The 12,900-nt window shown below is 49.7% G+C and overlaps 5 protein-coding genes across 5 annotated transcripts in view; 1 reads left to right on the top strand and 4 right to left on the bottom strand.

Annotated features, from left to right (window-relative positions):
* Nucleotides 1-1,145, bottom strand: part of EPUS_09030 (uncharacterized protein) — a gene marked incomplete at both ends in the record, with an annotated part of 1,565 nt that extends 420 nt beyond the window's left edge. The window contains 3 exons of the mRNA XM_007807196.1: nt 1-223; nt 293-737; nt 794-1,145. The exon at nt 1-223 is cut by the window's left edge and continues 420 nt beyond it. Coding sequence (XP_007805387.1) covers nt 1-223; nt 293-737; nt 794-1,145 — 1,020 coding nt within the window. The remainder of the gene's footprint in view (nt 224-292; nt 738-793) is intronic.
* A 1,372-nt stretch (nt 1,146-2,517) lies between these two features.
* EPUS_09029 (uncharacterized protein) lies at nt 2,518-3,911 on the bottom strand (the record flags this gene model as incomplete). The annotated part of the gene is made up of 5 exons (XM_007807195.1): nt 2,518-3,239; nt 3,303-3,353; nt 3,407-3,485; nt 3,533-3,636; nt 3,722-3,911. The coding sequence occupies 5 exons, from the start codon at nt 3,909-3,911 to the stop codon at nt 2,518-2,520; spliced, it is 1,146 nt and encodes a 381-aa protein (XP_007805386.1).
* Nucleotides 3,912-4,457: 546 nt separating this feature from the next.
* On the bottom strand, nt 4,458-6,749 carry EPUS_09028 (Anthranilate synthase component 2; the record flags this gene model as incomplete). Its single annotated transcript, XM_007807194.1, has 1 exon — nt 4,458-6,749. One exon carries the CDS (start codon nt 6,747-6,749, stop codon nt 4,458-4,460), a length of 2,292 nt encoding a protein of 763 aa, XP_007805385.1.
* Nucleotides 6,750-7,067: 318 nt separating this feature from the next.
* On the top strand, nt 7,068-12,709 carry EPUS_09027 (uncharacterized protein; the record flags this gene model as incomplete). The annotated part of the gene is made up of 2 exons (XM_007807193.1): nt 7,068-7,135; nt 7,183-12,709. 2 exons carry the CDS (start codon nt 7,068-7,070, stop codon nt 12,707-12,709), a joined length of 5,595 nt encoding a protein of 1,864 aa, XP_007805384.1.
* Nucleotides 12,710-12,896: 187 nt separating this feature from the next.
* EPUS_09026 (U3 small nucleolar ribonucleoprotein IMP4) overlaps nt 12,897-12,900 on the bottom strand; it is a gene marked incomplete at both ends in the record, with an annotated part of 944 nt that continues 940 nt past the window's right edge. Inside the window, one exon of the mRNA XM_007807192.1 lies at nt 12,897-12,900. This exon is cut by the window's right edge and continues 881 nt beyond it. Within this exon, the coding sequence (XP_007805383.1) occupies nt 12,897-12,900 (4 nt within the window).

Genomic DNA, 12,900 nt, shown 5'->3' with positions numbered 1-12,900 from the left:
GGGGGTCTTGGTCTCCGCTGTAGCTTGAGGGTTTCTCCAGTATCCTTTCATGACATTGGGTCCTCGGACCCAGAGCTCACCCCTGGCATTTGGACCACGAGCCGTGATCTCGGAAATGCCATCTTCGGACAGGATCATAGCTTCACAATTGGCAATCAATTCTCCAACTGAATGAGAGGTTGGCTTTTCGTTTGGTTCCCAGCCGAGCACACTGCAGGTTGCTCTGTTGCTGCTCGTCAGCATCATTCTCTCTGTGCTTCACTGACCAGTCGGGAGGAATATGGATACATACTCCGTCATGCCCCAGCCTTGCACCAGATTGACCTGTCCATCAGGCCACAGTTTATTGAACTCCAAAGAGATCTCATGTCCCAAAGGAGCAGCTCCGGAAAAAGCCGCTTCAACCGATGTCAGATCGTACTTTTTCACAGCTGGATGTTTAGCCAGATTCACGACTATGGGGGGCACCAAGCCCAGCGCTGTGATGCGATATTTCTGTACATATTCTAGCATCTGAATGAAATCGAATTTCTGCATGATATACACTGGCACACCACGTAGGAGTGCGCAAGCAATGTTGATGTTCTGAGACATGGCGTGGTAGAGCGGCAAAAAGTTCAACCATCTGGCCCGTTGCGTCCTTTCTGCATCGTCTTCCCTGAGTGATGCCAAGTGAACAGATTGGATGCAATTGCTGACGTAGTTTGCATGGGTTATTTCAACGCCTTTGGGTTGGCCTGGCCCAGTCAGTCAGTTCTTTGTTCCTGACACAAGAGGTGAGAAAGGTGATAACCTGTTGTCCCGCTCGAGTAGTTCAAGGCAATTGTCCTCTGAGATATGTCTTGCAGCGAAGACGAATCATCCCATGCAAATTCCCGGGCATCTTCAGGGGCGGCAAGCAGCCTTCCCCAGTTGACAAACCCTTCCTGCTGCTCCAGACTAGGTGAAAGATCACCATCATACACAGCACCGTTAAAGATGAATATGTTTTCCTTAGGCATCCCCACAAGCTTGGCAGCTTCCATTGCAGTATCCATGCTCGATTCAGCACACAGTAGAAGCTTAGATTCGCTGTCCTTCAATTGATACGCAAGTTCTCTTGCCACATACGACGGATTCGCGCCAGTGAAAATACCTCCAGCCATGATAACGCCCATAAACACCACGGGGTAGAATAAGTCATTTCCGCTAAACAGAAGGAGTCGATCTCCCTTTTCAAATTTACCGGAACACAACAACCCAAGAGCCAGTCTTTGGCACCATGCACGGAACGTAGATGGAGTAAAGTAATGGCTCTCTGGACGAGTCGCATCTAGAAAGCAGGGGTTTTTGTCATCAAGCGGTTCTAAAGGACTCTTGCAGACCAGAGTGGGCAGAGCACAGTTCGGAATGTCGACTCGCCATCGCGACTTGTATGGCATCATGCGGAGGGAGAGTCGAACCGGAACAGGCAAATCGCAGCACGTTAGAGAAAGAATTGGTCAGAAATCTAAGTTCAAGCATGGAGCTTCCGACAATGGAAGAAAAATAGGGATATTTCCAAGAAACTCCAGCAAACAAAGTCACATCCGGGGAGCACCTGGAGGAGAGCTCATTGCCATCCCCGCCCACTCGGGTGATTCGGAACCGAGGTGGACATTGCAGCAGCGGTGGCCCTAGTGTGCATATTCCTGTTTAGGTGTGGTAGAAGACATCGAGGCGTGCGGGGAACTTGGGTGAGCAGCCGCGGTTCACAAAGAGTGTCTGGGCTCCGGCCCATCCAATCAACGCACTCCTTAGCTGGAAGAGACCCCCTCAAAATAATGCTAGCGGAGCCATTAAAGTGCGCCTAGACTAAGCCTAACCGTAAGATTGCTTATAGGGTATAATGATACACAGCTTAGTTGTCCGTTATCTAATAAAATCTCATTATCTACAATATACTCCGTACTCTGCTGAAAATATAGTCACAGTGTAGCTAAAATATGCTTCTCTTATCATATTAGAATGGTGGTCATTTGACAGAATGGCTGTCATCTCCACTAACAGCACTTAGCTCATACCCTTTCTCCTGGTAAGTCGGAGAGTGAAAATTGAGCCAAGCGAATTTGCGGTGGAGGAACTACAAGGGGGCAAGGCAATATCAACGAAATAATCTTTCTTTGATGGTTACCTAGTATTTACCAAAACACGAAGCCCACAAGGATACCCTCTAAATCAGAGCAGCACAATTGAAGTGTCTTCTCCAGCAAGAAGACAGCACCAGATGACGTTGGTCGTGGGATGTGGAGCTTGAAGCCTGAGGCACACAATTGACTGGTGGTTATGTAAGGATTGGTATCTGAGAAAATCAAGAATAGAGAGTTGAAGCTCAAGGTGATTTCAGGTATCTCGCTTCAGGTGCCTGCCCCCGCCATGCCAGAATATGATCGCTGAAAGAGTGTTGTAAGGAAGACCAACCGGTGAGTGCTTAGCGAACCGGAAACACATAGCTCAAAGCACGCCGTTTCCATCAACTAGCCTCGTGCTCCAGTCCCACTACCAGCCCGTTCTCGGAGAAGTACATGCGTGCGGGTCCATATGGCTCTCTTCCCCCACATCGTCATCATCGCTAATCTCGATTGTTGGCACAATCATGGTGACACTGTCGTCTCCGTCTGGTCTAATCCCATTGGCCCTTTCCAGCCTCGTCTTTCCCTCCACCAAGCCCCGGGGTTCATGGCGACCTTGAGGAGGCTCGTATCGAAAAGGGTCATCGGCATTCCCATCGCTACTGATTGGCACTGGCTTCCCGTCTAGTCGGTCGTTCCAGTCCTTTCTTGTTTTTGTCTTGAAGAACTTCCTGAACGCATCGAAGGCTACTTCCCAGGTACTGCCAGGTATTGCCAGGACCTCTCGCCCAGAAGCTCCCTTTCGTGTATACTTGACGTAGCAAGCGTAGGTATGAGGAATAGCGTCGGATTCGAAAAGCTGCAGAACTTGAGCCCATGGTCTGACGATCGGGACCTTCAAAGGGGGGTTGGATGGAAAGCAGTCTGGGTAGCGAATAACAGGGTGCAATGACAGACCAGCTGACACTGGAAACAGATACATAGGTAGGGGACATGGGTACAAAGACGTTGCAGGCCAGTTGGTTCTTGGCGTAGAGGGTTGTCTGACCTTCAAGGTGAGCTTTTCCAAGCGATTTTCGAGAAGAAATGTTCGGACGAGAATGATGGAATAGCAGAAGCCATCAGCATCTGTATACGGGTGGTAGCCACCTATATATAAAAGGACGAGTATAAGCATTGTCCGAGCAAGGAGAAAGAGCTGACAGCACTCACTTGTCTGCATTTGGGCCTCAAAATCGATGCAATGCTCGTCAAATTTGGCAACTAGTCTTTGGTGTCAGTCGCAGACTTACATATGGGAGGCCTCCCAGACGTACTCGCTTCCTTGATGGCGTTATCTTTCTTGATCTGTATCGCTTGCTCCTTTTCATGCTGTCTTCTTTTGATAGTTTCCCACTAATTCCAATCAACAAGCGTCTATTAGCAATACCATCGGTTACTACCTCGTACTCCTTCTCCGGCTTGGGGCGCCTGCTGGATGAAAGCAGCGAGTCTTCAAGCCAGTCGAGGCTGATCACTTTGACATGCTGTCTTCGAGCGTCCCGCACTGTTGATTTTGGTGTCAGCCACCGCAACGTAGAATTGAACAGATTGGACAAGTTTATATGATCGTTCAGATAGCGGCTGCTTACCAATGTCAGGGTAACTCTTCCATGCCTTCTTGGAACACACCAAGTGTGTAACTGCGTCGTTCAGCTGCGTGGAAAAAGTACCTCCATTGTTGATGACCCAGAGCCTAATCTTGTCATTTTTGGGGCCAAAGTCATCCGTGCTGGCGAGGTTGATCTTTCGAAATGACTTCCCAACAGACTTTTTGCGCATATTGAGCGAATATGATTAGAGGTTATGAAGAGTACCAACGGAGGTACTGATCTGAAAAGAGAATCAGGACGTCAGTGCGGACAACACCAATGCTTGACCCGGTTCGAACCGCTTCTTGATGTGCGTTGAACGATCGAAGCTCAAGACTGACCAACAGATACGGTTACTACTTAACAACATGAGAGGAAGGATTGAGTGCTAGATGGGAGATGTTTCTGCCCAAGAACTTTTGAAGGTGAAGTCAGTTACCAATAGGAAGATGATAGTGGAAGACGCGGAAGCAGTTCGAATTTATGAGGAACTGATGCCCAAGAGTGAGAGTAATAGCTGACAGTTGCCACCATAGACCAAAAACTTACCTGTCGATTCGATGTTAAGAGGTTGGACTATGTCACGAACGAATCTGGAGAAAAAGCAGACTGACTCAAGGAGGGACTGTGGATCAATTCATTGCTGATAGTGTCTCAACCAGATAAACTCCAATTCATGCAGATGTAGGTGATGTAAATGGTGGTTGTGTTAGTAAATTCATTGTATTCGAACAGATCACTTATATTTGACGGCGCTAATGAAAGATCTGATCTTCACATGGTCATGTTTGCCATCCGTTTCGACTCCGCTACTAACATCAACAGCCGCGACCTTGTCTTGGTTCCTACCCAGGGCACTCAATGTGGCTTGTACATTGGTGGGGTCTAGTCCCCCAGCAAGGATACATCTAACATCGTCGTCGGCGCTGAGAGAGCTCTGTACTAAGGAATGGTCGAGCTTCGTCCCAGAGCCTCCTGATCCAGAGTCAAGAAGAGGCAGGGCATGATAACCTCGAGTCCAAAGGCCAGGTTCGCCAGGTTTGAAGCGGCGGATCACTGGGACAGATAGAAGATGCGCCCACTCTAAAGGCTCCGTGCCATGCAACTGCACAACGTCCAGATCAAGCTTCTGTATCTGAGCGACGACATGAGAGACTGGAGCATCCATGAAGACCCCAACAAGCAACGCCCGCTTGGGGTGAAGTAACACCTTCTGCCAATGCTGAAAAGGGTCTGTAGCAGTAGCTGAATCCCGCAAACTCGTGCTCTCCTGATTCAGAGGTCTGGGCGTCGATCTCACGACTGCTGAAATCTGTGCTGCAACATCATCAGAGACATAGCGACTCCGGCCTGGAACCAGTATAATCCCGATCATATCTGCTCCGGCCTCGATGGCTACTCGCGCTGCTTCTGGTGTACGCGTGCCACAAATCTTCACAGCGGTCTCGCGCTTTGACGTGATAACGGAGTCTTGTGAAGCACCCAGCAGGTCTCTCACAAACTTTCCTGTGTCACTCGCCTTCATGAGTGCTTCGCCCACGAGCACGGCCTTAACTCCATCCCTGCTGTATGAGGCCACATCCTGAGGTCCAGAAATTCCACTAAGTGCACACACTACGGTACTGCTAGGGACAAGATCCATGAGGCGGCTGGTGGTGCCGAGGTCAACCTCGAAATTGGTCAAATCGCGATTGTTGACGCCTATGACCTCTGCGCCCAGATCAACAGCGATCTTCATCTCATCTGAAGTGTTGACTTCAACAAGAGGCTCCATTCCCAGGGATCGCGAATAGTGAAATAGACGACTTAGTGACTTGATGTCCAACATTTTGACAATCAATAGCACTGTATCTGCTCCGGCCAATCGAGCCTCCAATATTTGATATTCGTCAAATATAAACTCCTTTCGTAAGACGGCAGGGCGATTAGGCATCTTCTCAAGGCTTTGGCGCACCATGCGGAGGTCTTCAAGGCTACCCTTGAACCATTCGGGCTCAGTCAGGACAGAGATGACGCTTGCGCCCACTCTAGCGTACTGCCGAGCTTGGGCTGGTGCACAAGTGGAAACTGATATGATACCTTTGGATGGAGACGCTCGCTTTATCTCAGCCATAAGAGCAAGTGGAAATGGTGACAGACGTAATCTTTTAGGAAAGGCTATTTGTGGCGGTGCAAGATTCAGACCATAGGCCGCTTGTAAATCAGAAAATCGTTGAGAAGGAAGTAGCTTTTGTGCCTCAACAGCAGCTCGGCGGTGCGCATAAATTTTCTCAAGAATAGAAGGTTTGTCAGAATTTTTGCTGGTCTTTCCATTACCATTTCCGGGGGCTGCTTCCGCTGGACATGAGGTCTGACCAGACCATTTTCCGCCCGCCATGGAAAGAAAGTTCTTCAGCATGGTTCTTCCCCCCTCAGTCAAGATGCTCTCTGGATGGAATTGCACGCCCTCCATGACGAACTCTTTGTGGCGCACACCCATAATCACACCCTTCTCTCCATTCTGACCTACTGTCGTCCATGATGAAACTTCGAGACAGTCGGGAATCGTCGCGTGTGTGCCTGCTAGGGAATGATACCTCGTAACCGGCAGATCTTGAGGCAAGCTCGAATAAACCCCCTTTCCATCGTGTTTTAGCGGCGAAGTCTTGCCATGAAGGATTTCGCCTGTGATGTCAATCTGGCCTCCAAAAACCGAGATTATGCACTGTGCTCCTAAGCAGACACCTAGGATGGGTATCTTTCCACTGAAATGTCTTATGACTCCGTTGCTGATGCCAGAATCAGTGTCCGGATGTCCGGGACCAGGGCTAAAGACAATCTGTGTCGGTTGCAGACTGATGAGCTGGTCAAGGGTGACTTCATCATTTCTGTAGACGGTGACTGTGGCACCCTCAAGCACTAGATATTGGTACACATTCCAGGTGAATGAGTCATAATTGTCTATAAGAATTAGGTTGGAGGCAGTCTGCAGCTTCGGTGCAGGAGAAGGATGGTGCGGAGAATGATCGATTAAAGACAGACCAGACATTCTGCTTCGAGGTTCCAGGCAGAGAAGATTGTTTTGAGACAAAAAGCGGTTCCGAGGTTTGCATGGGAGAAGTACAAGACTCGGTAGAATCTCGGCGACTTCAATAAGCTGCAAATATAGCTAACAAATATAGCTAATTAACTAGCTTGTCACCCTTTCTCTTCTAGGAAAGTTAGCCGGATCTCCAACAACGCGATCTCCAAAGAAGCAAGCTGCGGCGCGTTTTCCAGATACTAAGAAATCGACCTACTCGGGTGGGATCGTTGTCGGTGTGGCTCATTTGATTTTCATAAAAATGGTGCAGTGACATCGCCATTGATGGCTAGCAAGGAAGAGCCATACCTTCCTTCCCTGGAGTTGTGTCTCTCAGGAAACTCGAAGCTGATGTACGCTATCCTTCCTAATTGGTGCGAATGCGACTGATATAAGACAGTACATGGAGCCTTGCCTACCAGTGGCTATGCGACCTTCCACCATCTGGGGATGACTCCTCACTTGTTGCCTTTCTTTCATGCGAGAGCTCCGTACGGCTCCTTGTATATGCCATCCATGGCTTACCCAAACGCTCCACCCAATCAAAGTCCGATTTTGAGACCAGAACCGCAGCAATAAATGTCACACCAGCTTCCAATGGGCACTACAACATCGAAGAGATCAAAGAAGATGCTCTATGGTTGAGCAGAGAAGTGGATCTTAACGAAATCGAGGCACTAAGGATTGCCACAGTCGAATGGCAAAACCGACCCAGAGATATGCTTCGCGAAGGCCTTTCGGAAACCGAACAAGCTAGCCTACACGATGTTCTGGGTGCTCTCAGTGCTGCTGGACCGCTGAGTCGGTGTCTAGATGCAAGTGTCGGCCATGGACCTTCAAGGTCATTCCTTTCTGCCGAGAGGCGCAAGGCCAGGTTGTTGAACATCTACCTCGAAGAAACCCGAAGCCTGCTGGGTTCTTGCGAGAAGCTTGTCTGCATTTCTCTGTCTGAAGAAGCCCTACCGATCGCGTCAGAGGTAGGTTCAAAAGAGACGTCTGATGCTGACAGACAAATCCGAGACCTGGGGAAATCTGTCTTTGAGAAACTCACCAAAGTTGGAACGGAAGATGGATTTGAGAGCCATGTTACCTCCTGCATCGAGGCAATGCAATCTCGACTTGATAGTGTTGCACATGGGAACGGTTGGCACAAACCAGAGGACAAGGAAGTGGAAATAGAGAGGAATTGGGTTACAACCAATATTCAGGAGCTGATTCTACTTTCTGATTTCATATTGGTCAATTTGCGCACGTCCCGTCGCATAGCCAAGTCATCCATTATTTTACTCTGGTTCCGGATGGTGTCTAAATATGACTTTTTTGGTACCTTTCAACCACAATCGGAGGAACAGGCGAGCCTGATAGGGCTATTACAAGTGTCGGCTTCGATCACGAGTATAGCGATCCTCGATCCCGCCACGTCCATCACATACCTCTTGGAAAGCGAGGTTACGCTCCAGGTCGAACAAGATACTGATGAGAACGTCTTCTACTTCTTCGATCGAAACAACATCGGCGAAATCCAAGAGATCTTTCTCAATCTAGCAGGTGCTTGCATACCTTTAGCTAGCCCTGCCGTATTTGCTTGGGGCATTGTGCTGTATACCATTCGGGAGTTGGGACTCTCGGCAAAGGATACGAGAGAAGGGCAGCAAGTTCAGAAAGCGCTGGACCAGGGTGTCACAAATGAGCAGCAACAACTCAGTCGCAGGCTGTCCAGCAGCAGTCTTGGCTCCTTCCAGCAGAGCTTTTATGAGGATGTGGTGGAACAGGCGCGGGCCTTCTCTTTTGGGGAAGATCCCGTGGTGTTTCTCACGCAAAGTGCAACTGACGGTTGTCACGTCTTCGACGTAATCGTGAATATAGCAACTACAGTAGCTTCTTCGACATCCTCGCTCTTAGCATTTTGGAAAGATATGGCACTTCTAGACCTTATCAAGGTTTCATTTGATCCCATGGGATACGCACCAGAGATTCTGACAGCAGTATTGGCAGTCCTCCAACCCCATGATCAAGCCACAAATCCAAGTCTCACAACACCAGCTTTGGAAGCGAAAGTTGCCGCTGCGTTTCTGTCTGATGATTTTCTAATGAGCAACATTCTTGATATCTCAATGGCACGCTTCCCTTATGAAGCTCTCCCCTTCCTTAGACTTTGCAGGGCTCTTGCATCCGCTGGACGTGCCACTGATACTGACGAACATCCGATTGTGGAGCGGCTGCTTTCCATGAAAGCATTTACCCAAGTTGTTCCACCGGGATTTTCAGGTTACCGTACAATCAGAGAGGAAGAAAATGCAAATCTTGTTACTTTGGAGCAACCTCTCGAATATTCTGTTTCGTCAAAGTCAACGATACGGAGCAGTGGCACAGAAACGACAAAACCTCAGGATTTCTACCATTTCCCACAAGGCACAATCGGTCGAGTCATCTCTGATTCAAGACCTACAGTAATAACGTGGTACCACAACTACTCTGGCCTCGAATTTCTTGGGAGGTGGCTCGAACTGTATCACAATGGCCAAGAGGCAGAGTTCATCTTCCAAGCAGAACCCGCCGAATTGATAGTCTCTACAATCATCCAGCTTCTCACAACGCTGGTAAATTCAGCCAAGCAAGAAGATCCCTCCAGGATTCTGGAAGAAGCTAGCAATGGCTTGAGTCGCAACTCGGATATCATTCTTGTTATTTTCGAAATCTTTGAGCAGCATATCCAGGGACTACGGATCAAGAGGGCCCCGGATGGGGCGGTCGGCACGGCGGGTGCCTGCGTTGAATTCATGAGTGCTATTGTCAACATACTGCCTGGCAGAACCTGGCCACTGCTTGCTCGCAGTGGCTTTCTGAACCTTGATGGTGCTGGCAGTCTCCTTCTTGCAATTGCCTCCACGGAGGCAACAGTTGGATCGTTCAGCTTCTTGGAAACAAGTGTGAATCTTTATGGTAAGCTTCTTGATAATGTAATTGCACATTCTATACATCAAGGACACCAACGCAAGGTGAGAGAATACAAAAGACTGCCACCAACAACAGATCCCGGTGCACCTGCCCACGTCAGAACGAGGGTATTACTTGCCTTCACCCAGGCCATCACAGAAATCTACGACAGCCTTTCGAGCTGGCAATTCAGATCTATTACAAATCAAGCCCATATCCGAACCAACATCACACGAGGCTTCCGTGACCTGCTTCAATACGCGTTTGGGATTGACGACAGTGACAACCTATCGGCAAAGCTGACGTCGATTACTTCGTTGGCTGCGCCTTATGTGCTCGACTTCTTCCGGCCTGACTCACCGAGTGACACCAATTTGGGCACACTCATTCGGGTCTTGGCAAATGGACTCCTGGAGCAGGATCCCCTCCACCAAGAAGTCGTCTTCCAAGCTCAGGTTGAGCAGACCGAAAATTCCATTTGGCTTTGTCATGATCTGATACGGGGGGCAAGATTGAAGCACAATGTGACTTTCCTCGAGAGACAGCTGTGCCAAGTCTTTCCAGTTCTTGTAAGATTGTACGGAATGCATGCCAGATACCAGATACCGTGTCTGAGGGTTATGTCTGAACTTGTTACTGTAGGCTCCGTCAGCGAGAGTGACAGCTCCTCATTGCTGGGCTTTCTCGGTATGGAGTCTTCTAGAAATCTGCTGGAAATGCTTTCCACCCTGGATAGACCCCGTTCAGACTCTGGCCTCTATGTCACAATCTGGGAATTCCTCACGTCACTACTTAGTGTGCGCCAGCAGTGGTTTGCCATCTATCTGTTGACAGGGTCTTCGCCCAAGGAAAAATTGCAGTTTGGCAAGCATGACGAGAACCGGCAAAGTGCTGTCGTACGAGGTAAAGCATTCCTAACAGTAGCGCTGGATAACCTTTCACATATCGAGAACGTGGAAGGACAACGCGCCACCGCGATGCTCTCGTTCGTCTGTCGGGCGCAAGAAAATTGGTCCTGGGCCACAAGCAGTCTTCAGTCCCATCCAGACTTCTTTGCTGGTATCATGTCATACGTTGGCAAGCTGAATGTGAAGCAAGGATCTTCTCTGCATGAGTGTTACCAATACAAGATTGCTGCCCTTGTTGCAGAGCTCTCGATCGTCTATCTTCATTATGCTAGGTCCAATCGAGACTTTTCCATAATGAAGAAGATGCTACCAGCGTTCAAATGGTACACAACCTATGCTGTCGGGAACACGACTTACAACAACTCCTTGCATACGAATCTGCGAAAGAATCTCAAAGCGAGGTACCCCAACTGCGATACTCTCAACCTTAAAAAGACAGCTTTCTCTCCTCCCAAGTATGGACCGAATTTCTTCTACGAAATCCACATAGCAGCGAAGATGCTGTCCTCTGATTCCTCGTGGATTGGATCGACACGGAACCCAGGATTTTCCAATGAGTTTAGGCTTGCAAATCTCAATCTGTCGTTCGTCGATGCGCAGTTATCGCTCCTAGCCAGCTTTAAAGCATTATGCATGGAGCACTCTGCTTTCTTCGTGCAAGATCGCGAAGTCCAGAGGCTCATGGCCCAGATCGTCCGCAACAGCCTGACAGCAAATTCACAACCCTGTCCAGCCGAAAAAATCTTTGATTCTCTCTTCGAAAATCGCATCGAGCTAGCTGTGGGGCTTCTCCAGGGTCTGGTGGATGTCAAGGCGAGAGGTTCCGAATTCACCACTCTTCTGGTCAGTGCGTGGGAGACAACAAGGTTCCGAAATTCCAGCTACGACTCGGCAATATCGAACAATGATCTGGGCTACTATAGGTCCTGCCTTACTGCACTTCTTCTGTGCATACAACTTCACACCGAGAAGTATGAGAAGTCGCAATCTACCAATACTGGCCGAACTTCTCACACCTCGACCCGGTCGATGATCCTTGAGATCCTCTCCAATATTGTTGCGCAGGGAGTGGGGCAAGTATGCAGCGCACTGTGCGACCAAGCTCAGCCCCAGCAAAGCGGCACCATTGAGTCTGACAGTGGTTCAACGTCCGAAGTCGGTATCCGGGACTTCTCGCTTCTTCTGTCTATTCTTCAGAGCTCACTACGCGTCCCCTGGCTGTCGCAGATGGTTGCACAGGTATCATCAGTCTTCATATCAAGCAACATCATCGATTCTGTGCTACGACTGTACAGCTGGTCACATCGCCTCCTTCCACCCAACGCCGACCCAATCTACTCGTCTTATGCCCTCTCATTCCTAGTTGCACTCTCCCCACTCCCACCAGTCGCAGAGGAACTCGGCATCGAAGGCGTTCTAAACCGTATAGGGACAAGCCGCATCAACATAAGCCTCCAAGCCATTCCAGGCGGCGTTGGCCCATTCGAGCCGCCCCGCAGACCCAACCAGTATCCTCACCAGCAGCGCCTTTATATTGTCTGGTCCGAAGGCATCCTTCCCCTCTGCCTCAACCTCCTCCACTCCGTCGGCAGACCGATGGCAAGCGAGATCGCAGTATTCCTGAACCAGTTCCCCAACCAGCTCTCCCGCGCCAGCACCGCATTCATATACAACGCTGCCTCCAAAGACCCAACTGCCGGCGCGGTCAGCCTGTCCTTGGCCGCCGAGGCTACAGCGCTAGCACTCATCAGTCACGTGCTGTCCTCATACCGTGTTGCAGGGGCGTCAGCGGGCGTTGACTCTTTCGAAATCCCGATCTTGACTCATTATGACGAGCCGGAGAACAAGAAGGCGCTCAAGGCGGATCTTGAGGAGTTGGTCGGTCGGAGGGCCTTTCTAAGGAGTAGGATCGTGGCCACCAGTGAGAGGGAGCTGGTTTGGGCGAAGACGAAGATGAAGGATAAGGATCAGGATCGTAGTGATGGAGATGCAGAAAATGTGCTTGAGGCAAAGATAGTGGCTGAGTTGAAGAGCGCAGTGGTATGTTTGAGGGGAGGTGATGGTGGAGAAGAGGAGTCGTAGAGCTTGGAGGGGACTTGGTAGTGGAGCGTACAGCTGGCAGTGCAGCGAGATGGAGTTGGCGCTTTTCTGCCTCAACCCTGCGAGCGGCATGTTCAGGGTCTCTAGATCGAGGCGGCAAGATACTTTTTCATGTTGAGGCCGCCGCTTCTGCTGCGAGACGGAATGGCCGATGCTTGCATGATAGACCTCAT

The sequence above is a fragment of the Endocarpon pusillum genome, assembly GCF_000464535.1.
Source record: "Endocarpon pusillum Z07020 unplaced genomic scaffold scaffold6637, whole genome shotgun sequence".
In the NCBI taxonomy this organism is placed as follows: Eukaryota; Fungi; Ascomycota; class Eurotiomycetes; order Verrucariales; family Verrucariaceae; genus Endocarpon; species Endocarpon pusillum.
This window is presented reverse-complemented; position numbering and strand designations above follow the sequence as displayed.